This window comes from Heliangelus exortis, chromosome 12 (genome assembly GCF_036169615.1).
Source record: "Heliangelus exortis chromosome 12, bHelExo1.hap1, whole genome shotgun sequence".
In the NCBI taxonomy this organism is placed as follows: domain Eukaryota; kingdom Metazoa; phylum Chordata; class Aves; order Apodiformes; family Trochilidae; genus Heliangelus; species Heliangelus exortis.
Window position 1 is genome coordinate 823463 of NC_092433.1, and position 25754 is coordinate 849216.

At 43.4% G+C, this 25754-nt stretch overlaps 1 protein-coding gene across 11 annotated transcripts in view; it reads right to left on the bottom strand.

Moving 5' to 3' along the window:
- The window catches only part of WNK2 (WNK lysine deficient protein kinase 2), a 117126-nt gene that overhangs the window by 64513 nt on the left and 26859 nt on the right, over nucleotides 1–25754 (bottom strand). For all 11 annotated transcript variants that reach the window (XM_071755331.1, XM_071755334.1, XM_071755332.1 and 8 more), the window contains exons 3-5: nucleotides 12296–12468; nucleotides 11103–11323; nucleotides 7547–7704 (exon numbers count right to left, since the gene is read on the bottom strand). In XM_071755331.1, the coding sequence (XP_071611432.1) occupies nucleotides 7547–7704; nucleotides 11103–11323; nucleotides 12296–12468 (552 nt within the window). The remainder of the gene's footprint in view (nucleotides 1–7546; nucleotides 7705–11102; nucleotides 11324–12295; nucleotides 12469–25754) is intronic.

Consider the following 25754-nt stretch of genomic DNA (forward strand, 5'->3'; position numbering starts at 1 on the left):
TTTTTTATATCAAAAATGTGTCAAAATGATAGGGAGTATCTAGCTGAGGTTTGCTCAAAACAAGCCAAAGCCCACTACAGTGTGTCAGAAGGGTTTCTCAGAACCCCAATGTAAATTAGAAATTAAAAAAAACTAAGCAACAAAAGATGCTTTAACATGAATCCTTTACAACCTGAAAACCCTCAAGCTGCATGAGCCTATTGTGTTCTCCGACAGGGAGGAGCTGGAAGAAATCTTTGGTAATTCACAATGGAAAGTAATAGGATGAACCTCTGTATTTCCAAACACTCTGGTTTGCCATTGGAAACCCTTGATTTTTATCTAAGTGACACCAGGAAGAGTGGGCAATAAAGTCTACTATCTGCTATAGCTTAATGTTTTCTGGAAAATAGACCCACCAGAATAAAAAATAAAAATAAAAAACCCACCTATGCAGCAGAGGCAAATTTCACCATGCTACCTGAGGAGCTTTCAGCAACCTGGAGGAATTTATTGCTCATCTATCTATCTGTTCACTCAAGGGAACTTGCCAATTGCTTTTTATAACTGCAGAGCGTTCCATCAGTATCTTAACACAAACAGAACATATGAGAGATACAAGTAGCATAAGGCACATCACAGCATCTCTCAGTTTAATTCTGTTTTCCAGAATTCATGAACAACCTTCAGTTCATGGTTCAACTTGAACTCTCACACGACTGGGATGGAGCAGGATATGTTGGGCACCTCGAAATGCAGTAAAACACTTTGACAAATCCCTGATGACTGGCTCCAATTTTTGACCCTACAAATTTCTTCCACAAAAAAACCAAAAAACAAAAAAACCCAAACGACAACAACAAACAAAAAACCCAACCACAGCAACCCCTCCAAACATCATTTTACTTTTAACACCTTTTGCATCTGACTCCCCTCTGAACATCTATTGTATTAACCTAATGAACAGCTTAGCTGTGAATAGATGACTAAAACCAACAAGGACAAAGCATGCACAGTGCAGTACAGACCAGAACTGCTGTGCCCAAGTCTTTTTCTCAGTGCCCATCTGCTATACCATGTTTTCACTCCTAACTCTTCATTAAAACCTCCAAGGCCATCCCATTGTAATGCTGCAAATCCTCCCCATGGTGCTGTGCCCTGATGCTCACCAGCCTCCTGACAATGCAGGGGGTTAATGCACAATGCAGGTTTCTATTTGTGATCAAAGGACTCATCTCATTCTTTTATATAAAAGCCATCTGCCTTTCCTCAGCATTCCCAAGGAAACACGGCACCAAACCTCGAAGTGTATTAACTAAGGAGTTACCAGTGGCAGTCTGCAAACTGCACAGCTGGCTTGTAAACTAAAGTAAATTCAACACCCCTGCATCTGAAACACAGGGCTAGCTGGCTGACAGGAGGTGTCTTCCATACAAACTCTTTAAATGCTAAAAAATATAATAAAAATAAATCCAAGAGCAAAATGAGAGAAGATGAAATACCTTCTCTTCTGAGAATTTCTGTCTCAAAGGAGATGACTGACTTTAAATCCTTCACCATCACTTAGCCTCACTCCTCCCCCTCCTTCTCAAGTGATTAAATGTGAAATACATGAAATACTCCAGTGCAAAATATTGGAGTTCAGTCAGGCACATATAGGACATTAACATTTCAACCGCCATGCTGGGGGCAAAAAATCTGAAGTTTGTTTTTTCAGAGCTCTAAAAATAGCCACTTGGCATTTTTCCATCAGCAGAGTACACTTTTTGAAAGAGTAACATGTACTGTTTTGCATGATCAGAGAAGATGCCAGACAAACCAATGTTCAGCCTCACCCATGACAAAATGTTTTCCTCAGGTTCTCCTGCCACCCAAGAGGTGCCCTCCCAGCAACTTGGGACTGGAATGCCACCTTCCACCTGAAGGCAGTCTCTATACTCACATAGGAAGAAAAAGGAAAAGGAAAAAAAAAAAATCTTTGAAAAAACCTGAAACCATGTTTCCTGAAATTATGCCCTGCCACAGAGTCTCTGGAGTCACTAAAGATCAGGTGAAGCTCTCTATTCTGCCAGGAATTTATTCCATGACATTCAGCAGCGAGATTGCCACGTGCAATTAGAAACTCCTCTTTATTTCACTCCAAAATGGTACTCAATCCTAATGCTATTCTAAGCAGATTAACCACAGATCTAAGACAATATGTGAAACACACGAAAAGTCGATGAAATTACATTCATAATGTCATTTGTCTGTTGATGTGCTACAGAATTTACTCAGTCTGTATGAGCCATATAGAATATAGCCAGCGAAAGCTGAGGAAACATTCAGAACATTCATAAAAAAGAAACTATAAAAATTTAATATGAAAGAGAACATTATTTATAAGCACATGGGTTGTTTTCCAGCACTGGCTAAAGCCAGTGAGGTCACCATTAAGCCCCAGCAGATGCAGCTGGTCTGCTGGGCATCCTGCAGTGTCCCAGTAAGGACACACTGGAGTGGAGCTGCTGGGAAGGTCACGGGCTCTGATGCTTCATCACTATTGAATACATCAGAATCACTTGGCAGAATGATTAAACACAAAAACAATCTGACTAAGAAAAACCATCAAGTTATGCATGAAAAATGAGATTATGGAATCAGAATGAAGGTCACTGCAAATATGCTGACCAGGAAATCACTCCAGTGCTAACTGCAGTGAATGTGGCTTGGACCTGTTGCTTGAATAATGTGTATTTTTGTTATGTTACATACCCACTGTATGTTTACCCTCCAGAACTCAGACTGCAAGGGCTGGGAGAGATGTGATAAGGGATAACAAGGGTGTCTCATCTGGCAAAGGAATGAGTCCCTCTATATGTTTAGGAAACAAGTGCCACTTTATCCTATTATACACATACAGTTGCACAAAAGTAAAAACAAAAGGGGAAAACCAAAGGAGCAATTAAGCCATGAGAATATGGTCAGGTAGAATAAAAGGTCACAGAAATAAATAACAACCATACATTACAGACATGCCTAAAGCATAATATCCTAAAAAAGCACAGAAGGGTGATTTTGTATTTTCAGTACCAACAAGGTCTATCAGTGCCCAGGGCTTGACCAGCTACGACTGCAGCTATAGCTTGCATCCTACTGGCAGGCAAGAGTTTGATACGGTTTGATAATAAAAAAAGATACTATAATGGCAAAGCCAAAGAGATTCACTGCCTGTGCTGGGCAGCAGCAGGAAGGCACAGCCCAGAGAAAGCCAAAGTAAGTGTAGGTGCAGCCTAAGGAACAAAGTGGCATCCTTGCTAGCAAGCAGTCCCTTGAATGCAACCCCAGCAAGCAACCCCAGACCCTGCTGATGCTGTCAGCAACCTCCAGCAGTTGCCACCACCATGCCTCCCATCTCAGACAGCAATAATCAGTCATTTTATATTTTAAAAATAAACCCACCAGGAAATCAAACACAGACATCTGCTTTTTGCATTGCATTGACTCTCAATTTAAACACACTAAAAAGTGTTTATTTATTGCAAAAACTCAAGTTTAATAAGATGAAGTCCCTGTCTCACTGCCAGGTTGAGTTCAGGAGCACTGCACCACTGATCCCTCCACCCAGGGAGCTCAGGGCCACCTTCTGCTCCAGGAAGCATCCCAGAACTCACCTCACCCTGGGAAGAAGGAATGTCAGTGTGATTCAGACTCCTGCTTTTAGCCTACGCTCCATTTCCATGGTTATCTTTTAGTCTAGACAAACCCCAACGTTAGCAATAGCTGCTGCATGACCAACCCCACCTCCTGATGAAAAGTGACATTTTTGAATGAGAAGTACATTTTTGCACCTCCAGGTCCCCCCTGCCCTGCAGACCCCACTGCCTGGTGATGGCTTGAGACAAGGCAGAGGGACCCCCCACCCCAAATCCTGCACCCTGAGAGCAGCAGCTCCCTCAGCCCCGTGGCACTGCCCAGGCAACTCACACAGGTCAGAGCGGGGTCCCTGGTGCCACAGGTCCCCTGGGATGCAGAGAGGAACTGGCGAGCCCAGCAGAGAGGTTCCTCCTGGGATCCCCCCTCCAGGCGCCTGCAGTTCCACCCCCTGCTCCTCCTCCTCCCAGTCCTACTGTGCCCAAAGCTCCACAGGGCTTTTTCCCTCTCCACAGGGAGATGGTTAACCCTTTCCTTGGAATGACAGCCATGACAACTTTTCCTCCTAAGGGATCCCAGAGCTTTTGCTCCCATTGCAACTGCCCCAGGTTCACCAAAGAAGGCAGCACACAGCCCTCCATGTCTGTATCTGAGGCTTTCTGTCTCAGCTGGCCCTGCTAGGCAGCCCCTAGAAGCAGTAAAATGACCTTTATACAGCTTCTCCACCATCACTTGTTCTTCAGGAAAAGCACTGTTCCCATCTCTCTAGAGTTGCTGGTATAAAATCAGTTTTCCAAATTACCAGTAATTTCCCCTGTAATCTCCCACTACCTAACAGTTCACTGCCACAGAGCACAAGCTGGCTCAGGCCTTCAGTGTTTATAAAACTGAGCAGTTAAGTCTGCAAATTGAAATATAACATATAATTAGGAATACTCTGATTAATAATTTTACTTTGCCATCTTGGATATTGCTTTATAAATGAGGCTTAGGAGTCTTCCAAAGCCTTTAATTACCAATATTGCAGATGGCTAAGAGTTGTACACAAAGTTTCCCTGGGCACGTGGAGCAATGGAAGCCATCAGATGTTACCTGGGGCTCCAAATTCACACTCACACGTCCAGGTCTCCTTAACATTCCCTGGCTGTGGTGGCAGCTCCAAGGCTCCCACAGCTCCCACCCAATGCAGCTGCTCACACACCCTGCCCCTTCTCATGGAGCATTTGTTACAAGGACACCCAGCATCACACCCAGGGGAGATGAGGCCCCAGAGCCTAAAATTAGAGGGGACTCCTGCTGGCATCACATGAAGCTTCAGAGCCCAAGGAGACACCTCCTGAGGTACTTACAAAGGTGGCATTTAGAGCACATCCAAAGGACTGCTTGCCTACATAAAGCTAACAAACCTTGTGCCAAATGAAATAAACTTCTTGTAGGACAGGAGTGAGGGGAATAAGTGTGATACAGCACCATGGGCTAACACTGTGGAACAAGAAGCCATCCTCATAATAACTCAGGCAAGCAACTTCACTGAGCCACCAAATGGACTTCACTTCTTTGGGAAGATACAGCACTCATTTCCAGCCACAGCCTGTGGTGCCAACTCATTTTGCTGGAGGTTTTTTGTTGTTGTTGTTGTTTTGGTCTTTGTTTTGTTTGGTTTGTTGTTGGTTGGGTTTTTTTCCCCAATCACTTCTGAGTAGTTTTGGATTGAAATCAACACTCTAAACTACCAGGAATCCCAGCTGCAGTCCACTGGGAAAGATTCAGCCTTACCATACTACCTCTCACCTTGAACGGTTTACACAAAAATGTAATAAAAAAATGGGATAAAGTTGCTTTCCCCTCTTCAGAGGCAGCCTATGGCTCTCAGAAAGTCATGGCATCTCATTCCCTGCAGGGACACCCTCCTGTGTTTCATGACACTTTTGAACACAGACCCAACCCAACTCTTTCCATCCTCCCCCTCCCACCCTGGCAGCAGCACAGCAAAGGCAGAGCACCAGAAGAGCATCCCCTGCCCAGCACCCTGATCTTCAGGCATGCCAAAGCACAGACTCTGAACACCACAAAACATACCTAGAAAAGTTAAATTGCACAGAAACCCATCACCTGGCACATACCCAGCATCTCCATGCCCAGCATGGGAGATGAGCATACAGCAAATCAGAAAAGGCAACGTTGGGCTCAGGCAGGGTTTGCTGACTGCAGCATTTCACAGAACCACATCTGCTCCAAACCTCCTGGAGAAAGCAAGTGCTCTCAAGTACCATTCAAAATCAACCAGTTATTACTAAGTTGCTTTTGATAATATTTTTGCTCATAACAAATAGCTGGGTAATAGAAATACAAACTCATTTTGGGACCAAACTTTTGGAGACTGAGAAATGGATCCACTGAATGTATGTGCTATGTAGGCATAATTGCTCTTTCTGCTTTACAGCTCAAAAAAATAAAGCCAACCTGACCTGGAGCTAATTTTTGTGAATTTTGGAACAGACTTCTTCAGAAGATCACCCTCTTCACACCCTGAGTGTGCAGACTGCTTCTTCTGATGATGCACACAGGCCAAACCACACAGCTTGGTACCTTCTTCTCTAGCAACCAGATGGAAAGTACCACCTGGGGAAATCTTTGACAAACCAGTCTGTTTCACATAATCTATACTGAAAAAAACCCAAACCTCCTGCAACTCTTGGTTTCACTTAACCAAGTAGAACAGAACACAACCACAGATGCCAAAGCCTTTGGCAAGTCTCATTTCTCTGCAGTCAGTGATTTGCAATCTGATAGCATCTTACAGACTCAGGAGCTTTTTCAGACATTTGCAGTACAGCACAAACATTTATCATCTGGGGGTGAGACTGTCACAGAGGGTATTTTGTGTAGTGTACAGACTATTTTAGACTGCCTTCTCCTCCAACCTACCCTCACCTGAAAATGCAGCAAACCCATTCCCATGGTTCTTGTTTGGGGATTATCAGACCTTGCAGATACAAAAAAATGCCGATACAAACCTCCTCTGACTGACTCCAAAAATAAATATTGCTATTTTTTCCTTTTAGTATCTTCTGGTAATCTGTCACATATACAAACACTGAGAATCTGTGCTGGAAATCTGACTCAAACATCCTCCGCCATACAGATAAGTGTTGTGGCTGCAACCCCTAAATACTCTTTTTTTGTGGAAAAATTAAGCCTGAGAAATCTCCACTTAGGAGGCAAGACTAGAGCAAACATTTTTCCCTGCTCATTCTCCCCAGGTTTTGTGTGACTTTGGCTGGTGGAGACAAGTAGATGTAGTAGTATGTATGTATGTAAGTATATGTATGTATGTGTGTGTATGTATGTGTATGTATGTATGTGTATGTATGTATGTGTATGTATGTATGTATGTGTGTGTGTGTATGTGTGTGTGTGTATGTGTGTGTGTGTATGCGTGTGTGTGTATGTGTGTGTGTGTATGTGTGTGTGTGTGTGTATGTATGTGTGTGTGTATGTATGTATGTGTGTGTATGTGTGTGCATGTGTGTGTATGTGTGTGCATGTGTGTGCATGTATGTGCATGTATGTGCATGTGCGTGCATGTGCGTGCATGTGCGTGCATGTATGCATGTGCGTGCATGTATGTATGTGCGTGCATGTATGTGTATGTATGTATGTGTATGTATGTATGTGTATGTATGTATGTGTATGTATGTATGTATATGTATGTATGTATATGTATGTATGTATATGTATGTAGTACAGCCAAACACCATCCAGGAGTGGAATTACAAGCTTCCCAATAAACCTGCCACAGGCTGGTGTAGCCCAGAGCTAACACACCTCAGCTTCCACAACACACCAAACATCCCATGGTACTGACACCTCAAATACATTTTTAAGCCTTCAAATTACAAAACCTTAACAGAAATGAGGGCTGTTCACTCACACAGGTAACTTTCCGGTAAATTTGAGCAGCATTCTGGCATTCTGAGTAAGGGTATTCTGAGGTAGCCATTTCCAACATGCACATTCCAAAAGCATAGACATCCACGGATTCATCGTAGTGTTCCTCATACATTTCTGGGGCCATAAATTCCGGTGTACCTACAGAGACAGGCACAAAAAGAACAAATATTTTAAGACATTTAAATGCCTTTGGACACAATCTTTTTTGCCCATTATAGCTGTGGAAGGGTGTGTAGAAGATTATTTCAGCAAAGGGAAGTAACTAGAATAAGCTCAAGCAGCCCCGGGGAAGAAACCCAAAATAAACACACATGCACACCCATGGCTTGCTGGTAATAACACAAGGGGGGAGAGGAAAAAAGAAAAAAAATTCAAAATTATTCAAAATTTCAACAAGAACAAAAGAATGAGGTACAGCACATGGCCTGAGCACACTGGAAGTCATAAAATGGTTTGTCTGGGTAGAGAGAGAGATGTGTACAGGTTTGTGCAGCTGAAAATGAGAAACCTTCACTCTTGTTTCTATCAATAGGAATTTGCATTTTTTTTCCTCCAGAGATACACAGCAACTACCCAGCAGGCAGAAAGTAGTGTCACAAATCACACCACACACAAACCATTAAACATAATTCTGTCACTGGTTCAGTGGAACAAAGCAGCAAGGCTACTCACAGAGTAAGGTCCTACTCAACAGAGATTTATGGTGTCAGAAACCTGGTGCAAGTGGACAAATATTGAGGGAAGCAGTGCCCTTACTGCTTCAGAACAGAAAGTTGCAGCTTTGTGACAACATTTGCACAGCAGACTGCTCTGAAAAGTGAGCTCTGTTTTTAAAGGCAAAAGGGGGAAAAATTAACACTTAGGTAATTTATTCCAGGAACTGTATTCCCCTAATGGAACTTCGTCTTAGGAGTCCAGACTAATTAATTTCCTTTTCAAATTTAGAGAACAGGAGGCAAGAGAGCTCAAGACAGATGTGTGATGGGGAAAGGACAACTGAGCTCTGAGCACTGAGATGCCAAAAGCAGCCTGAAAGGACTTGGACCACAGGGGGGACCTGGACAAACTCTGCCCATCCAGCCCAGCAGCATCCACCTCAGAACTTAAAATCCACCACCCCACCCCATAGCAGCCTGGTGGGTCCTTTTGTTTCTCATTCTGACATCTCTACACCACCAACAAAGACTCAACTGTCATAAAGTAACACATACCAGGAAAAAAACAGGTCTTGTAGATGTTTGGGGACTTGATGTAAACTTTTTTTTTTTTTTTTTTTTTTTTTTTAAACAGCATCACAAAATTAATGTCTGTCAGTAAAAACTCTGCTTTTGCACATTTTCTAGAGCACGCTTGGCCTAACTCACTGAACAGTGCCCAGCACAAACATTTCAGTAGAACAGATTTTGCAAAATTTGGGACTGATCTGTCCCCTTGTTTATGGTTTGTAAGCCAACCAGAGCCATGTGGTGAGAGCTTCACTTGGTGCCTGCTCCCAGGGCTTTTCTCCCCACTGTGACAGGGAGGTGGCTGCTGCTCTGGAACACTTCACAGCTGCCATCATGTTTTCCAGAGCTGGTACCTTGTCTGAGAAGGAGCAAGGCTCAGAGGCAGGAGTGAATCTCATGAATTATGGAGCAAAACCGAGAAAAGCGACAGCGACAGTCTAAGAAGCAAATGAAATTTTTGACACCACTCCAAAACAGCATGAAAATGATACTTTTCCCCCCACCCTCAGGGCTGGGAAAGGATACTTAAACCAGATGTAAAGCCTCTCAGCATCTATCCAGCTCCTCTTGGCAGAGGGAGCTGTGCCCAGGCTGGGTCCCCGCAGAGGCACATGGCAAGGTCAGGCCAGCAGCACCAGAGATGATGGGAGAAGCTGGACCTGAGCCATGCTGACTTCATTCCCTTCAGAGCAATGTAAAATTGCAGCTACTAATAATGCTTTAAAGCTACTACATCTACAGAGGGGGCAGAATTACTCATCTCAGCAGTATTAACAAGCCTTTCAAATTCTTCCTTGGAGCAGGCACCCTTATTGCCAAAATGAATGCAGAGACCTCAGAGACCTTGCCAGCCACCTGCAACCCTTTTCAGTATTGAATTTCCTTTAGACACAAGTGTGCTCTAATGGTGTGGTGGTGACAATTGATTTTACAGAAAAGTTGTACTGGTATTACTGAGATTATTTCCAGTATTATTATTGCTGATATTATTCCATTATGTTCCATGGACAATTGTTAGGACTGGAAAAAAATAAAATCTGTGAAGAAGTACTGATCCTGAACAAAAAAACCCCACACCCATTATTTTAAGTTAAAAACTAGAGAAACTTAACAGATATTAACCAACATGATTTAACTACAATCAACAAGGCTTTAAGCAGACCTGATCCTTGGTAGTGCCCAAGCACATATCCAAATTTCTATCATTTTTGTTCCAGTGATACCAGGCTCCCTAAGCTTTAAGGTTGATATTTCTGTACAAACAACTGTTAAGAATCATAATCTTTGAAAATCTGACATGTCAAAATAATTATTTAAGCAACTACTGCTTGAAAGAAAGGGTGAAATTTTTACATGTAGCAAGGGAGCAGTCATTGTCACTATCAGTTTGCTAGTTCTAATTACCCAGAATCTCATTTCCATTTACACTGTAAGCTGAAACACGACTGAGTGATGACTTCCCCCACTTTCAGCATAATTTCTCAGGAATTTGCAGCTTCCTAGAACCATCACCTTTTCAACCATCATCCTTTTCAAGGAAACAACAACCTTCAACAATCATCAGAAACAACCTCCCAGGTTATGTCAGCCTGAGTTCTCACACAGACACCACCTAAGGGCATCAGCTATTACATTTTCTAGTGGAAATTTCTTTTAATTTCATAGCCAATGATTTTTAATAAACTGCAGATGGTGTTTCAGCAGAACTCTGTCAGGACTGAGCTCTGCAGCTGCCCATGGATGGAGCTGGTTCTGCTGATGCAGTAACTGGAGATGAGATGCTCCAGACAGAACATCTCCCCCATCACCTCTCTGCAAAGGAGAGAGGCTCAGATCCCCAGGACACCACTGCCTCACCCTTCAGGAAAAGTCACCATCCCTATCCCAGCATCACGGGAAGCAGAATTCCCAGGCTTTTTCAGCATCAGGGGAGAGCAGGGCAGCCCTTCCCTGCCCTCTCCTCCCTCAGTTCACCTCCCTCTGCAGCAGGCACTGAAGATGATGCACACAAGCTGCTGAGAACCCCTCCTGATCCTTTTGAAGGACAAAGGAGAAGGATTTGTGGATACATTTATATTTCAATTAAAAACAAACACTGACCATTGTGATACAGAGAGAAAGAGAAAGGGAAGTCATGCTACTATTTACTTATTTTTTTTGTGGTATAAAGGGAAGAAGCACAAAACCATTTTCATCTCTACTACTAACCTATAAGCAAAAAAACCACACTGATGCAAAATGTGAAAGAAAGATTTTAAAAAGACAACCACCAGAGCAACAGAAGGAAGCCAAGGAAAAGAGGAGGATTACCTATTACACTTTTGGCAAAAGAAGCTCTCTTGAGGGTTGCCAGACCCAAGTCCCCTATTTTCACAGATCCAGTTGGTCCAGTAATAAAAATATTGTCACATTTTAAGTCTCTGTGAATTATTGGTGGAGTTCTTGTGTGCAAGAAAAGAAGACCCTTCAGGATTTGCCGGCACCAGCTACGCAGGACTTTTGGTTTCATCACTTTAAATCTCTTCAGATACCTACAGCACAAACAGAGACCCAAGTGAGTACAAAGAAAATGAACTTTATTAGAGATTCCAGGGGCTTTAACAGCTGAAACTCCATTATGGATAAAAGCCCCTTATTAGGCTCCAGAATAGCAGCTCAGAAATATCACAAAATTGAAAAAATTAGATCTTTTCAAAGAAGGAATTAGAGCATTCCTTTTTTAGGGTGGAAGATAATAAGCATTTTTGGTGCAAATACAACCAAATATTTGCAAGTCTAATAGTACAGCAATTCACAGTGCAAAAAAGCTTTAGAACATTTCATATATTGAAATCAGAAGAATACAGAAGTTTAATTTTAACTAGAAGACTTTGACCTCTGCACTGTGCACCTGCATTTTTTCCACTTACCTAAAATACCAACTGGGAGGGTGCATTTAGGAAAAAATGTAAAAGCTGCAAGTGCACTGGCAGAGTTGCACATGGGAGATACACAGTGGTGAGCACTGCTCCCATTGGGGCTGGAAATCTGTTCCAGAATTCATGCCAACTGTTTCATATCAACCTTAACAAGATTTTCAATACCAAAAGCTATTAATTAATATTGTTCAGTAGATAACCTGGAGCCTCTTCTGCTTCAAAATGAGATCCTACTATCCAAGTGCTATTCTGCCTGAATTTTCCAATAAAAGATGCAAATCCAAGTACAAAAGCAACCACAAAAACACACCCTGGCAAATTAAAACATCACAGGCAAAAGATGAAACACAGCAGAGAGCTGCTCGTAGTTGCATAATGGAAACAGGAGAGCAGGGAAGGAGATTGGAGGCCAAAATCCTTCCTGTCAAATCGATGCAGTTCAAATAGAGGGACAAATGGCAGACACCAGAGAACAACTCCATTTTCTTTTATCTGGAGGTGTCTTTTTTCAGACTATGAAAGTAGGATTTTTCTAAAAATTTCCATTGCTATTCTTATCCTTCTCACCAGAAGCACAGTACTTACGTCTTCAGTGTTCCAGAGGTCATCAATTCAGTAACCAGCACGATGCATCTTTTGCCTTTTACACAGGATTCCCAGAAGTCATAAAATCTCACAATGTTTGGATGCTGTAGACCTTTCAACATTTCTGCTTCCTCTTTAAATCTCTGCCTCTCTACTTTTGTGAGTTTTCTGTCCTATAATCCAAAAAACAACATTATTAGTGGTTATTAATGGACAAAAATAATGGCACGGCGTTGCCGGGGTGTTCAGAATTCTAGATTTGTTTTATGCTTGTATCAAGAGCAATTATAAAATCTTTATGTTAGAGATGAGCAGTGTGTGTGAAGTTGGGCACTCACCTTAAATCCAGTGTCAAGATGACAAAGACCCCCAAACTAGGGGGTCTTTGCAAAGACCCCCTTTGCTAGGCTACATGGCAACACCAATATTTCAGGCAACATAAAGGCACTCGTGGCTTGATGGATCAGCTATTTACTTCTCAGTGTGGTGAGGATCACTCTGAGAGAGATTCAGAGAGCCAGAAGCTCATTCCCAGGCACAAAGGCTGCCACAGGTAAGGTGTCTGCTCAGCCCTGCCCTGGCTGCTCCAGGAAAGTGGTGGCACTGACCCTCAGGAACCACATAGGGCTGCACCACCCTTCCCTCTTCTGTAGGGCAAAATTAAAACAATACACCTCAAAAAGCCACACACATTTTTTTTTTCCTATTTGCTTGACAGGCTTTTCATTAAAGTTGACAAAGGAAGGATTAAAGCTGTCCTTCAGCCTTTCCTGTAGGCTGGACATTGGCTGCATGGTAATACTTACTCCTTGAGATACGAAATGTGAGGATTTTCGTGTTCTACTACTCTACTTTTCCTGAAGAAATTCAGGAGGAGGTACCTTAACCTCCATGCTGTGAAGTGATGCTGGCAGGAGCACACAGAGCCCATCTCCTCCTTCCCCACGGGGCAGCACCAGCACCCCCAGCAGCTCAGATGCACACCCCAGCCTCTTGGGGCAGTGAAAAAGAGCAAACTGGGAGTTGGGCTGAAACCAGTTGCCAGCTGGTTTGTCTGTCCTGGATGGCTGGTGGGGCTGGGAGAGCACTTCCCTCCCCTGCCCTAGAAATGAAGCTCTCTTGTTCTTTAAAAGGCACAGTTGTGTAACTGTTCCTACAGGAGCAGAGGCTCACAAATCACTCAGATTAATTAGTCCGTATTTTAACCTCAGACATTTTTCGTTTTCTCAGCTAACTTGGTCAATGTTTATAAGAGCATGTACTTAATGAATTAAATTGGCATCCAGCTGGTTTGCAACCAAGATGCAGAGGGATCAGGCCTCTGCCATTTGGGTGGCCTGGTCTCAGCTGCCACTGCAAAGCAGAGGGGGATGAGAGCAGCTGTGGCCACCAGGGAGATGGGAGAAAACCACAGAAACCATGATGGGAGAAGCTCCCTGGAGGCAGAATCCTGCTTCCCCAGCATGCACGTGTGGAAGGAGCATTTCCATTTTACACTGCTGCTCAGCTTCTGTTTCCTTCCCATTCCATGGAGCAGCAGCAGAGCTGGTGTTGCCCTGAGCACCAGGAGCCATCTGGGCTGGCACGGGGTGCTCCATGGGGACCCCAATCCCTGGGCAGCCAGGTGCCCCCTGCACCAGACAGGCACAGGCAGGCTGACACCTGGATGCTGACAGCCCACACCAACAAGGGAGTATTTCTGCTGCCCTGTAGCAACTCTGATTTTTCTGCATTTAAAAAAAAAGAAAAAAAATAAAGAAACAAAACAGCTGTCTAATAAGCCAGGGCAGAAAAGCCCAAGAATAGCTTTCAGATCCATCACTTCTTTCCCTACTGCTGAGTTTCTCCTTAAATTAAGCTCTGTAGAATAAACCAGACAAACTGCTATTAAGGAGGAAAGGGAGCAAGTCCTTGTGTGAGACAGGAAGAGCAGAGTGTGGGCAAGCAGAGAAAGGAAAAGGCAGCAACTCGGATCCAGCAGTTTTCTAAAAGCCTCCTAATTTTGAAAAAACAACAACAACAAAACCAAAAAAAAAAAAAGGTAAAACCACACCCTCAACTCTTACTTCCAGATTTCCTTACTTTCCAGACACTGCAGACAGTCATATTTATAGAATCCCAGACTGGTTTGGGTTGGAAGGGACCTTAAAGCTCCTCCATTCCCACCCCCTGCCATGGTCAGGGACACCTCCCCCAGCCCAGGGGGCTCCAAGCCCCATCCAACCTGGGCTGAGACACTGCCAGGGATGGGGCAGCCACAGCTCCTCTGGGCAATGTTGTCCAGGATCTTGCCACCCTCATAGCAATGAGGAATTTCTTCCTCGTATCTCAAACCCTTATCCCTTGTCCCATCACCTCCTGCCTTGCAGAAAGTCCCTCCCCAGCTTTCCTGCAGCCCCTTCAGATACTGAAAGCTGCTTTAAAATCTCCCTGAATACTCTACATACAGATTGCTTGGGCCACTGTCTGAATTCAAAGTACTAACTGGGCAAGCTGGGCAACTGCAAAGTGGGTTTGGAGGACAGACGTGTTTTACCCATAAACACAGTAGAAGAAATCTGGATGTTCTTCACCAGAATGATAGCTGAGAACCTTTCTTAGGAGAAAGGTTGGGGCCAGCACTAACCTTGAGAGGTCAGGGAGACACCCAGGCAGGGTTTGGGGCGTTTCTAAATTCCTCCAGGCTGAACCTGGCATGTGAATTGTTAGCCACAGCATAAGGTGGCTTCTGAAAGGGTTGAACAGCTGAAATGTCTTCTACTCCAAAGCAGCAAAACCACCTGTTTGACTGCATCACTCAAGAGTTTAATACAAACCCAAAAAACTAGGCTTACAGATACTTATTCCCCATTAAATAATCCACACAAGGTGTAAGCCTGAAACCACTGAGGTCATAAAATTTTAAGACAAGAAATGGGATCTTTTGGAAAGGCCACGCCAAATAAAGCCACGCCACTTAAACTGGGTTCCAGGCAGCACTTTACACAACCCAAATTTATCAGAATTCAGAGGAATGAAGCAAGTTCCTTGATTCACCCTGAGCCCTCAACCATGATGCTTCTGGAGATGTGAGCAGCTCAGGGATGTGGATCCTCCATCACTCCACGAGCTGCCCCACAAGCACGTGGCTCAGGCTGTGCCGCTGCATTTATGGCACTTCTGCTATTCTGAGCTGCCTCAAGACACAAGACTTGAAGTGTGGAACATGTTCTTCCTGATGGGATCTGGGAGGTAACATTAGTTTGCAGATACCTATGAGGCTTCCTCTCCTTTTAAGGCATTCACACTTCTTGGCTGTTTCCCTCCTTTGCTGGGACACAAAGTCTTGGCTCAGGAGGCAACACTCCATTTTAATTCCATTTTAAATAACTGCAAGCTTCTCAAGCCTACTGCTTTCCACCAAGGTTTCTAAAATAAACTTTAACCTTCAAAAGTCCACAGAAATCATGCTTAGCTGGTTCAATCTTTCCAGAGTGACTGAAGTTAAACACAATGGGGCAAGAAGCAAGACAGCTGCTCAGACTGTGTTACTGGTAAGGGAGAACCCATGAATTTAACTTGTCTTTTCATCTTAATAAACTGTGAAGAATACTCATCTTAAAAGGCTTCAGGACAGACTTTGTAGATGGCACAGCCAGAACCAGAAGACCAGAGGGGATTCAGACAGATGGGCTTTGCCAACACCCAACACAAACTCCTGGGGTGCCTGACTGCAATGCCACAGCCAGAGCCATGCTCAGCAGCAGCAAAAGCACCAAATCCCCCCAAAATGAGGAGCAGAGAGGAGACTGCACCTGTGGAGCAGACTGCTTGGAAAAAAATCACACTGCTCAGGTTGGCTGCCTCCACCCAGTGACAAGAAATTGCCATTTTTTTGCTCCAGCTCCTCAGGGCTCCTGCAGCTGAGTGTTTGCAGGGTGCAGGAGGAAACCACCAGCAGCAGCAGCATCTGTGGAGCATCCAGGGCACAGCATCCTGGGTCAGACACACAGCCTGGCTGGCTTTGGGCTTTCCCTGTCATACAGAGAAATATACAATGCACCCTGGACTGGGAGAGCCAATCTAGCAGATACTGAACAAGTGGTAAGAAGAGGATAGAAACTGTAATTCTTCATTAATTTCCCTAGCTTTCCAGTTGCAAATTAGATGTACGATCAGTTTTAAGCATCAAATCACTGAAATCTATCCAAATCTATTCAATTTTTTTTTTTTTTTTTGAGGGAATAAATAATTGGCAATTACTACTTTCCATCCTCACTCTTGGTACATCACATGCCCACTCAGAGAGGCTGGAGTAAAACCATGTTTGCAGCAGGAAGCTACTACATTAAAGAGAATTTCCTATCCATAAATGATGTATTTCTGCTAATCTAACACAAATATGCTGCCTGCTTCTCCCCACTTGTCACAGGTAGAGAAAAAAAATATCTCTCTGTGTTAATATAAAATTCATCCCTTCATTAAGGTCCTTAGTGGGGAACAACAGCAAAGACTAGAATTAGAAAGTAAATGTGTTAACAATATGAAAAGGAAAGCTTACAAATTACATTTCTGGAATGGCACCCAAATTAACAGCAGGACCATGTTCTGTTAGTCATCCTCAAGCATCATTTCCTCCAGGTTGTAACATATGGGCACTGACTAAGACTTTGAAAGTTATACAAGCAAAGAGACTGAGTCTTTACAAGATTTCTAAGATTTATTAAAAATTGAGGTCAAGTTTCCTACCTACTTACTTGTGAGGCACTAATGGATTTTGGGATAAACTACAGCCTCATCCCATGAGAAAAGGGGATCAAATGAAAAAATAAAGAAGACCACATGAAAAAAAATTTTTATATAGCAATGACTACAACAATAGCAGAGTTTAGAGCACAACCCAGCAAGTTGTGCTGCTCTGCAGCTCCTGTTCCTCCTTTTGAAATCTTTAATTTTCCATCATGTCAAAAAAAACCCAACAACCCCAAAACTATGTTAAACACTTAAGAACCACACTTACAAGCCAGCAAATCAGCAGAATGAAGATCTCTCTCTAGATTTTCACACCTGCATGCCAAGTCTGTATATCTGCTCATGCACTGCAGTGACTCTTTTAACCAGAGATTGCCTTGAGAAATTAAATCAGCAGTGGGATCCACTGGCAGCTTTCTCCTGTGTAGCAGCCTATTTATTTATTGCAGATTTATGAGCAGAAGTGCAGTTCTGGTCTGTTCAATGGTCACAAGTTTGACAGCTGATATATCCACAACTTGGTGGAAAGAGAGAGCAGCATTCCCAGGCTACTGCAGTGCAAGCCAAGAACCTGCTTTGCTCCTGCAGTGAACTTGGGATGTGTTACCTGGTACCTGCTTTGTCAGCACTTCCCCCTCAGGGAAACACTACAATTTTGCAAAAGTTTTCAAATTTTAAAAATTAAAAGATGAGTGGTAACACATTTCAGGAGAAAAATTGTCTTAAAAAATATTTGAATTTAAAATGAAAATTTTAAGCATTTAGAGTGATCACCTGCATTTCATATGAAGATTTGTCCAATCCATTATCACAGGCATCTGGGATTTCTCCCAGCTACATAACAGAGTGAAAGCAGGCTCAGACATGAAGCAGCTGGGGCTGAGATGAGCTTGAGATACAACTGAAGCAGCAGCTCTGTGCCTTCATTATGAGTATGCCTATGCTATCAATTTTTAATGGCATTCAGGACCTTTTATCCCCTTCCCCTGTACATTGAATTGTACATTCAATTATAAGCACACAGCATTTCAAGAGACCACAAAGGAAAAAAAGCCCTTTCTGTAAGCAAACAGCAGATGCCATTAGACAGCTTGCAAATAAGGGAAAAGAATTGTCCAGCTTCATTACATATCAGCATTCAGCCAACATTCTTCTTCACTAAGTCACCCTGGGTGAAGTTACAGCCTGCTATTTGTTAGTGAAGGCACAGTGAGGTTTCCCAGTGGTAACTCATTTCCCAAATGCACAAAAAGCAGCCCAGGATGCTCACAACTCAAGGAGCAGGAGCTACAGAACAGGCTGGGAGAGATTTCCTTTTTTTTTTCCTGAGTCATTGCTACAAACCTATAGAAAATTAGGAGCTGAATCTGGCTAAATCTGGCAGTGTAAAAAAGGCTGAGCTTGCTTTTTTGCTGGACACAATACACAGCTTTCTACTTTTAGAATGGCTTAAGGGATATATCAAAGTCTTATAGCAGAGGAATGATGAGATTCAAGTCTTCTGCTGAATGACACAACTTGAAAAACTTGTCCTGCAAGATGCAGGAGGAAGGGGAATCAACATCTCAAATCACAAATCTCAGCACAGCACAAAAGCCATGAAAACACCCAAAAACCCCAGCACTGTGGACTGAGAATGTTTTACAGATGCAAACATCCCAACACAACTACAGTACAGTAACCTATAACTAAACAAAAAAGTTCTTGTCACAAGCAATTGGACTGGTTGCAGGTAGCACCCCATTAACTCTTAATTCCCAGTACTTCCCAGGTTCCACATCAGCTTGTAAATTTAGATAAAATAGCAGAAACAGTTCAGGCTTGCATCACAACATGACTTTTTCAAAGGAAACTGTTTGCAAAAAGTTGGACAAGCCATATGACACCAGCTCACCTCTCCTTGCACAGAAAAAGTGAAAACAAGCCACCAGAAAGCTGGTTTGGACTTGACATGAGAATGTGGTATTTTGGTACTTTCTGGATTTTTTTTCTGAACATCACATTCTCTAAAACTGATGCAACAGCTTTTTAGAAAGCATTTTGCTTCAGCTCCTTTAGGTCATCCATAAGCAGTGTTTGGGCATGTAAAACATCTAGAGACATAATTATGTCTCAAACTGCAAAAGCCAAACGCTGCCATGCCCTTGATCCCAATCTCACCTCCAGAGGCTCCTGCATCTGTCATCATTTCTGAGGCTGGAAGTCTGCAAGTTCTGCATCCAGCATCTCAGAACCTCTCCAGTCTTTGTTTTCACAAAACAAGACTGTGCAGGTGTGTGACTATGTACATACATGCTGAAGCTTAATGGTATGGAGGAATAGGAATATTAAACAGCTAAACAAAAGAACTGTGATAGGGCTTTGCATAGAGCTTCTTTTCATCTCTGATGGGGGCTCTGAAGGATGCTGGAGAGAAACTCCTGCAGTTCTTCAGTCACATTGTGCTGCTAAGCCTCCTACATCTGGCCATTTAATTCTCCTATGCCCGTGCTTTGGACACAAAAAACCAAAGAGGAGTTTCAGCCTGCAGAGCTATGGATAAAGCAGCATCCTCACCATGAGCTGCCTCCTCCCAACCTGCTGTTTCTCTGCTAGGGACCTTTTTGGGGGGAGTTCATTGGAAGACAATATAGGAAATGAGTCCTTCAATAAGACTTGTTCTTATTAAAGAATTTGTTCTTATTAATAAGACTTGTTCTAGGGGGAGGAAAAAGGGGGGAGGAAAAAGGGGGGAGGAAAAAGGGGGGAGGAAAAAGGGGGGAGGAAAAAGGGGGGGAGGAAAAAGGGGGGGAGGAAAAAGGGGGGGAGGAAAAAGGGGGGGAGGAAAAAGGGGGGGAGGAAAAAGGGGGGGAGGAAAAAGGGGGGGAGGAAAAAGGGGGGGAGGAAAAAGGGGGGGAGGAAAAAGGGGGGGAGGAAAAAGGGGGGGAGGAAAAAGGGGGGGAGGAAAAAGGGGGGGAGGAAAAAGGGGGGGAGGAAAAAGGGGGGGAGGAAAAAGGGGGGGAGGAAAAAGGGGGGGAGGAAAAAGGGGGGGAGGAAAAAGGGGGGGAGGAAAAAGGGGGGGAGGAAAAAGGGGGGGAGGAAAAAGGGGGGGAGGAAAAAGGGGGGGAGGAAAAAGGGGGGGAGGAAAAAGGGGGGGAGGAAAAAGGGGGGGAGGAAAAAGGGGGGGAGGAAAAAGGGGGGGAGGAAAAAGGGGGGGAGGAAAAAGGGGGGAGGAAAAAGGGGGGAGGAAAAAGGGGGGAGGAAAAAGGGGGGAGGAAAAAGGGGGGAGGAAAAACCCCACTAAACCCTATAGAGGGCCATATTATTGGAAATACCCAACTCCTGCAGCTGGAAAGCTGAGAGCCTCGGGGGCCTTGGGGCTGCTCTGCTCTCCTTCCCTCCCTGCTCCCCAGCACACAGCTCCAGAGAAGGCCCAGCTGCTCACTGCTACTGGAAAAGAGATTCAAAAGAAAAGCTCCATGGGAAGGGAAGAAGAGCCCCAGGAGAAAGCCAAGAGGCTGCTTTTTCTGCTGTACCAATGCAGAGACTGGAAACAAGCATCCCTGTGGTTTGCTGGGCAAACAGGGACAGACTGGGGCACCCCTGCTCCTGAACACCCTAGGAATATATTTGGAGTTTGGAAATGTCTTACTTGGGAATCTTTTCAGACACTGGAAAGAGCTGTCACTCTTTGTGCAGTCCTAACTCCACTTGACAGCCTGTTTGAAACCACTCAAAGGCAAACATTGCACTCCTGGCCAGGACACATTAATCAACATCTCTAAGAATTAAGAATCAAGCCAAGAGCATCACATTTAACAAAAAATTTCCTTTTTCTTTCTCTTCCTTCTCCTGCCTGCAAAACTTGACATTCTATAGCCCTGCCCCAAAAAATAACACTAGCTTGTCACCTAAATCATACTCAAAAATTCATTTCCTATCCTTTGAACAGGGAAGCATGGAAGGGTAACATCAACATGGGCTTGTGAGAAACAGATTTTGGCCATGCTCCAATGAGATTACACGTTTGGGTTGATCAAGACAATAGCACGGACATAAACTCAGATTTCTGCAATGCATTTGCTTCAGAGTAGGACAGTTAAGAATGAAACAAAGTTTTCATGTGCATAAATTGATTAAAAACTGGGGAAGTGGTCAGTTAAAAAATTACACATAGAAAAATGTTCATCCTTGATGATTTACCAAGACCTCCCCTGTGGCTTAGCTTTTATTCTAACAAAGTGATTCATCATCAGAGATTCATCCAAGAAATGAACCAAGTAGGAGACTGGATGTGATGATCACAGGATGCTTTCTGACAGCCTGTGACAGCCACATCATGGCCATAGTTATGCCATAAGCAATGTGCTCTTGGCTCCAGGCCCAGAATAATTCAAATCCCAGTTATCAACTGCAAACAAGGTAGTTGGAATCTTGGTTAGATAGGACCTGTGGAAACAAAGTCATCAGCACCAAATCTAAACAACTGCTGAGCAATGCATCAGGACCAGAGACTGAAAACTGGACAAGCAATACAAACCCCAACCAAAAAAAAAAAAAAAAAAATTGAATCTTGCAGTGTCAGATTGACAGCTGGTGGGCACAGATACACCTCTTACCATTTCAGACACGTGTTTAGAGCCCTTGTTCACAGCTCAATAAGCCAAAATATCTTGCCTACACAAGTATGGATCTTGTAACATGATGCAAGGAATGTTTCATGCACTGTATTTAACAAACAACATCAGATGTTTGGAGACTACAGAAAATGATACTAATGAGAAAACTATGAGGACAACACACTATATATAATTTAATGAGGTATTTCAGTAAGAGAATACTTTAAAGACTTTCAAATGGGAAAATCAGGTTATGGGAAAGAATTGCCTGGTAGTTTGGGCTCCAATTTCAGATTTCATTGAGCAGTGCAAGGAGAAGACACCATCAACACAGTGATGCTACTTGCCAGAAAAGATTTGTTGTATGTTATCCACATATTATTTCACCCATTCATAAACCCAGTACTAATCAGAACAACATACAGAAACCTTCCCATCTCTATTCTCTCTCCCTCCCCTAAAAAGCTCTGCAAATGGCAAAGAAATACCAAAACCAGCTTTAGCCTGAAAACTCCCTTACACAGGTGGGAAATAAAGATGAACCTATTCTTGCCTATCCTGCACACTTGAAAATAGAACTCTTCAGCTGATAGGACTTCAAGTGCACTAACACAGTACTACAGCAGTGAAGAACCCACCCACAGAGCAGTAACTCAAGAGAAATGTTTGCCCTCCTCTATACATTTCAGTAAATAAAACTACCAAAATCTCTTTGAATTAAGTAACTGAGGAAAAAAACCTACTGCATATGAAATCTCATATTAATTTGAGTGCTTGGTTTAAAAACAAATTGTATTGCCTGCAAAACTTAGGCTTGAAGAGCCATTAGGTTCAACATGAATACAAAACCATGTTATTTAATGTAACAGATGTTGCTGCTAAACACTTTCACTAAGGCATGAGAAAGAATATTTTTTTAATTTTTTTTCCCTCCAAAGATGGACCTTACTGTTCAGTAAAAGTTAACCACATACAAAACAAAATACATCACAGTGAAAAACTTAACTAGAAGTTAGGAAAAATTACCTGGGAAAACTCTGCCTAGTTTTTATATGATTTTAAAACACTTTACAACTGTTCTTCAGACTTACCAAAATGCAGGTATTTCATCTCTCCTTTGATATTTCCTATTAATAAAACCCAATCAATATGCCCTTTTAAGACTGCAAATATCTCTCTGAAGTCCCTGTGGCTTGCACAGCACGAAAGCTTTTTCCTGGTATGAAACAACAGCTTAATTACTAGTGATGGAGAACCAGCAATTCAAGAAAGACATTTTTTTAAATCACCAGCAGTAATGGACTTGAACTGTAAAAAATGTGAACCTTGGGATAAGTGACAGGTGAGTACACAGAAGGGCTCCAGTGGTCAACAAGTTATTGTTCAGTCACGGGAAAAACAGTACCCATGAGGAAAAAGGAAAGCAGAGATGTCCTCAGAGTAGACTGGAAAAAAAAAAAAAAAAGAAGGATTTAGCCTCATATCATGGGACATTACTAAATGCCCTACCTTGGGGAAAAGAAATGTAGGAGATTTCCTTGCAGGAAAACGTTCAAGGCTGATACTCAACTTATAAACAAAACAGACACCCTCAAATCATTCTGTTTGCCTCTTCCTCAATAAAATAATTGTTTCCGTGTAGGATTTCTGCAGCACTCCTCAGCTGTGCCCTTTCCCACCTCCCAGCTGGGACTGGGCAGCCCAACTCATGGGAAGAGCAGATCAGCAGCTGCCTGGATGCAGGAAAATGAGGCTTAGCCTGAGGATGGCACCAACAATAACCTGAAAAGCTTCCTGGGGAAACCAAAGAAAGAGGTAAGGGATGTGTTCTGCCTAAAATGCTCAGAAATTCTGAAGAAATGCAACCTTGTGTCCAGTTCTGGGCTCAGCTCAGGAAGGAGATTGAGGTGCTGGAGCAGGTCCAGAGAAGAGCAAGGAGGCTGGGAAGGGATCCAGCACAAGTCCTGTGAGGAAGGGCTGAGGGAGCTGGGGGTGTTGAGGCTGGAGAAGAGGAGGCTCAGGGGAGACCTCATCACTCTCTCCAACTCCCTGAAAGGAGGTTGGAGCCAGGGGGGGGTCAGGCAGATATCAGTAGGATAAGAGGGCACAGACTAAAGAATTTTTTCCTAATATCCAACCTAAACCTCCCCTGGCAGAGCCTCAGCTCTGCCAGGGGAGGTTTAGGTTGGATATTAGGAAAGGATTCTTTGCAGAGAGGGTGCTCAGCCATTGGAATGGGCTGCCCAGGGAAGGGGTGGATTCTCCATCCCTGGAGATATTTCAAAAGAGCCTGGATGTGGCACTCAGTGCCATGGGCTGGGAACCACGGGGGGAGTGGAGCAAGGGTTGGACTTGATGAGCTCTGAGGTCCCTTCCAACCCAGATGATTCTGTGATTCTTTCATTCTCTCCTCAGTGTAGGTTTTTCAGAGTCTCTGCATGTGCATTCATGGTGATAAATGTTGGCATTCTCATCCCTTTAAATAAGTATTAAAAATCCTGCTTTATGTTTGGATCAATTATTGTATAGTTTATTTCTTTACACATTTCTCTATAAAGGGATTTCAGCAAGACCTGGGTTAATACAAAGTGCAGCAGAGTGAGAGAGGATGAATTTAAACCTATGAGTCCAATTCAGCTCCTCATTACAGTGATGAGAAATGTCAGAGATTCTTCCCAATAACTTGCCCAATTCCTCCACCTTCCAATATATCCTTTCTTTATAATTGCACAGTAAATTCAGGTAAGATACCATGGTAAATAGCACAAATAAGGCATCAAAATCCCTTAAAAGCTTACATAAGAGTGCAGGGCTGCCTTTAAAACTCATTGGCAGGTTAAAATCCAAGGCCATGCACTCATTCCCAACAAACTGTACCCAAGTTGAAAGCTCAGACTTAAGTCTGAAACTGCATTTGCAAGAAATAGCAGCTTGTGCTTTTACTTTCAGGGCATGCTGGTGTCTGTCTGCCTGCCTGTCTGTCTGTCTGCCTGTAGTAGGGTGAAAGGTACAAAAAAAGTTCAGAAAATACACAAAAAAATGTTAATAAAACCCAGTGTGCAGCTTGGCAGGGGTTTTCCTTCTGTGGACATAGCTCCATATTGATGGTCTTCACTCTCAGGAAAGCTGGGAGGGATTTCTGAGCCTTCCCACTAGTGCCCAAACAAAAGCTTTATAATAAATACCATTGTTGATTTCTACCAGGCCCCCCAAGTGTTTTAGAGTGCTCATTTTGCCAGGTCACAGTTTTGCAGGATAAGGCAGGTAGAGGGAGATAACCTCATCATCCTGCACTCCTCTGAGCTGCCCTTCTCTGCACAGGGCTCTGCTGGGACCCCCTCTGCCAGCCCCTTGGCTTTCTCACCCCATCCAGCCTGGCTGAGACAGCCCCAGCTGAGCTGCTGTGAACACACAGACACACACATTGCCCACTGCCCTCAGGTCCCTGCTCACTGTGCAGCCAAACCCTCATTTTTTGCTAGACAAAAAATTCCAGGCTCAGTAAGGAGAAGGAAACGGGGGCACCCCACACCCCTACTCGTCTTACAGGGGAGTGTAGAGGAGTTCTTGTTTTCCTCCTTCTGGTGGTAACCATACCTCCAAGCCTATAAATCATTACCCTGTTAGGATGCCAGGCAGCACCAGACTGGACATCTGATGCTTATCTGACTTGTTTAACACCATCTGCCTTCACATGGAAAAGAGCAGCTCAAGTCACAGAGGCTGCAGAGCTCTCCAGAAGAGCCATTCATGCTGGTATTAAATAATACTGCTCATGTTCTGCTAACAGACACACGAGGACCCAGTTTTGGTTAAGAAAACACTGACATGGTCCATTGGTTTAGTTTCATCCCGAAACAAAGAGCATATGGAAAATCATCCCCTGGAGATCAGTGGTAATCTCCTAAACAGATGTTCTTGCCATAGGAAACATTTAGAAGGAGAGCAGGTGTGATTGATGGGATGGCTCACAAACACAAGCCTTGTCACACCAGGAGCACTATTTCCATTCAATTCTTGCACCAGATAAGGGCTTTAGAAGGAAGAAAAGCAATCCTATAACTTGGACAGAAAGCCAAGAGAGAAGGACAAACACGCTTCTCTTGTATTCCTTAGAGAAAATGTTAAAA